General features: G+C 45.7%; 1 protein-coding gene across 1 annotated transcript in view; it reads left to right on the forward strand.

The window, feature by feature from the left end:
• LOC102680869 (paired box protein Pax-6-like) overlaps positions 1–2986 on the forward strand; it is a 12057-nt gene that overhangs the window by 7366 nt on the left and 1705 nt on the right. Inside the window, exons 3-4 of the mRNA XM_006624034.2 lie at positions 2077–2164; positions 2845–2986. Of these exons, the coding sequence (XP_006624097.1) occupies positions 2077–2164; positions 2845–2986 (230 nt within the window). The remainder of the gene's footprint in view (positions 1–2076; positions 2165–2844) is intronic.

The raw sequence follows: 2986 nt of genomic DNA on the forward strand, positions 1-2986 counted from the left end.
GCGCTCCCATAAATTATGACTTTTCCATGGATGGAAATCGGTTACTCGATTAGCGTAGGTAACCATCGTGTGACACCCTCGTGTGTGCGCCTGACGAGGAAACGAAGAACGGAACCGGCTGGATAGGGTAAATCGGAGCGAGACGGAAGAAGGGGTTGATCGCGAAAGAGGGAGAAAGAGAGCAAGAAAGAGATGTACATATATATATATATATATACGTATGTATCTATATGTATCGATATATATATATATGTATATATAGATATACGAACATGTGTGCGAGTGTATATGTAGAGTATAGAGAGAAGGGTCGCATGGATGGAGCCGGCGTCGAAGGGTGGCGTGGAGTTGAAAAGAGACAGAGAGCATTCCGATTGGCCCATTGTGGTACAGCCAAGCGACAATGCCGGCAATTGGCCGTCGCTCGACAAAACCGCTAAATGATCCGCCGCGGCGCAGTGGTGCCACGGCCACTTTATTTCAATCTAGGAAATCCTCCGCTACTCCTCCTCCCACGCCGCCCTCAATTCCAGATGCGAAATTACCCATTTTTCGGTATTAATGGCCGGCCGATGTATCGTGTTCGATCGTCGATCGGACCCGATGGTAATGGAATCGCGAATCGTTTCTGCCCCGTTTCCCATTTCCAGCGTAACAGACTTGTCGCGTCTGGCGTATATCTCGCTTTCGCTTTTTCGTCACGACGTTTGTTGTACATCGATTCTTATTCTCGCTTTTTATATCGCGTCGATCGAGAAAGAAAAGACGTTTCCATCGTTCGAAAACGATATTTTTTTTTTTTTTATGAGTACCTTTTTTTTTTTACGTATTATTTTATCGGGGTAGATGGAAATTGTGGAATTCAAGATGGAAAAATGTTATGTGCTCGGTGCTTTCAACAAGTAAGAGAGAGCGTCGACAGGAAATTTGCGGTGGAGACGGTGGTGGAAACGTTACACCGAGATTGCACGGACCGAGACAGGGGGATTCAAACTTTCGGGTTCACGTTGGGTCGGTTAAACGACGCGCTGCAAGGTTTGCGAGCACTTAGGCGTTAGCGGGGTATTCAGGAGCGATTAAATAATTAACAGCAATTAGGCAATTGAATTTCCTGCCCCGGTCTCGCGACGTCCTCCTCTTTCCATTTCTCCTCCGTGCTCCTCCTCCGTTCAACCGAACGTTCCAAGTCACTTTCCCAACTTTTACAATCTCGACCAAGATATTCCTAATTTCTCTTTAAAAATATTTCGACCAAACCTCGTTACACTCGTCAATTACGATCTCTCTATTCTTTCTCCTCCGCCTTTCGCTTCGATAATAATTATTTATTACACAATATATAATGTTCGTTGATTTTCGTTGACTGAGCTCGATCATTCCGAAATCAAACGAAAAAACGGGTGAAATTTTCGAGAGCGAGAAGGACGGAAAAGCATCGTGGAACGATCAACGCGTTATCGGATCGATCCGCAAACGGACGTTGTCTATTGGTTGAAAAGAGGGCTGGATTTTCCGCACAATAGAGGCAGGATGTAAAACGCAATCTCCCTCGTTCTCCGTCTGTTTCTCGCGGGGTCTGGCGGTGGCCACGAAAAATCAGAGCAGCCCAGGCGGAAAGCGAAAGCATTTATACCGGCAACGGGGCCAGCGGTGACGGTGCGCCAGGGGTTTTCGAAGGGGCGGCGAGGTGCGAGGGCAGGGGTTGCTTCCACTCGGGGGTACGGAGGAAATCAGGATAATTGTTAACAATTAGCTTAATCAACCTCGAGAGCAAGCTTTTGTTGGCTGGTTCTGATACGGCCGCTTGGGGTTCTCATGCGTCGCTCGCGCGTATTTTCTTCCAAGAAATAATTCGATCGTTTTGCGCGACGATTGTCATCCCTCCTTCCCTCCCCTCCCCTCAGGGATAAAAGGGGATGGTGAAAATTGCGTCGGGACAGTTTTTCGAATGAAAATCATTATTCGCTACCTCATTTCATTTCCTAATCTTTTTAACCAGTTTTATTTTTTTATTTGAAATCTAAATCGAAGGTTTCAACCGATTTACCGATTCTTTTTGTTTTATTCCGGTTTCAGGTCTGGTTTCAAAATCGACGCGCGAAATGGCGTAAGAAGGAAAAAGTGCTCGGAAGGGATACGAATTTCATGCACGTGGAGCAAAGTGGTAAGCTACTAACTAATATTCGTTTTTAGAATCTTCGATTTTCCGATTCAACTGCGAATCATGTGGCCTGTTTGATTAATACGCGAGAAGACGGGGAACAACAAGGGAAGATGAAATCGACGCCAATTACATTTAATTTCAGTGTCGGGTATCGCGAACTTTGATCGTTTAATTTTTCATCGGATATTCGATCGTCGAGTTCCGTGAAACTCGTTCCATAATTAAATGAACAAGAGGTTTCGAATTTCCTTTCTAAAACCACTTTTTTAAATCGTCCTTTGACGAAACAATAAGATCTTACGTACGCCACGTAACACCACGAAAGATCGAAACCGAAGTTTACCGTTATCCAAAAAAAAAAAAGAAAAAAGTTTTTTTTTTCTCTCCAAGTTCCATCGAATCGCTGTAAAACAAGGAATCTCGATAAAATCGAGACGAGGGAGAGAACATGTCCATGATAGAACAAACACCACGGATCAGAGCCACTCCTCCTTTGATTCCCAACAGCCAATTGATTCTGGACAAACGATGGAAAAGACAAAGACGCAGTTGGATCGCGAAATGCTAATTCTCCCTTCGAAACCCCGTGGCGGAGTTCGAAAAAAAAAAAAAAAAAAAGAAAAAAGAAAAAACTTCGAAACAAGGAACTAAAAATCGGTGCAAAAACGGTGTGATTGCAGGTGTCAACGAGCTGTCCCTTCACGCCCGCCTGCTCCAAACCGCCGGCGGTGTGCCAGGTGCGGATCCATCGGGAGGACCAGCGGGTGCCTTTCCCTGGTTCATCCCGCCGGTGTTCCCACCGCCGTGGCCGGCCAGCGCGCC

The sequence above is a fragment of the Apis dorsata genome, unplaced genomic scaffold (assembly GCF_000469605.1).
Source record: "Apis dorsata unplaced genomic scaffold, Apis dorsata 1.3 scaffold_988, whole genome shotgun sequence".
Classification (NCBI taxonomy): Eukaryota; Metazoa; Arthropoda; class Insecta; order Hymenoptera; family Apidae; genus Apis; species Apis dorsata.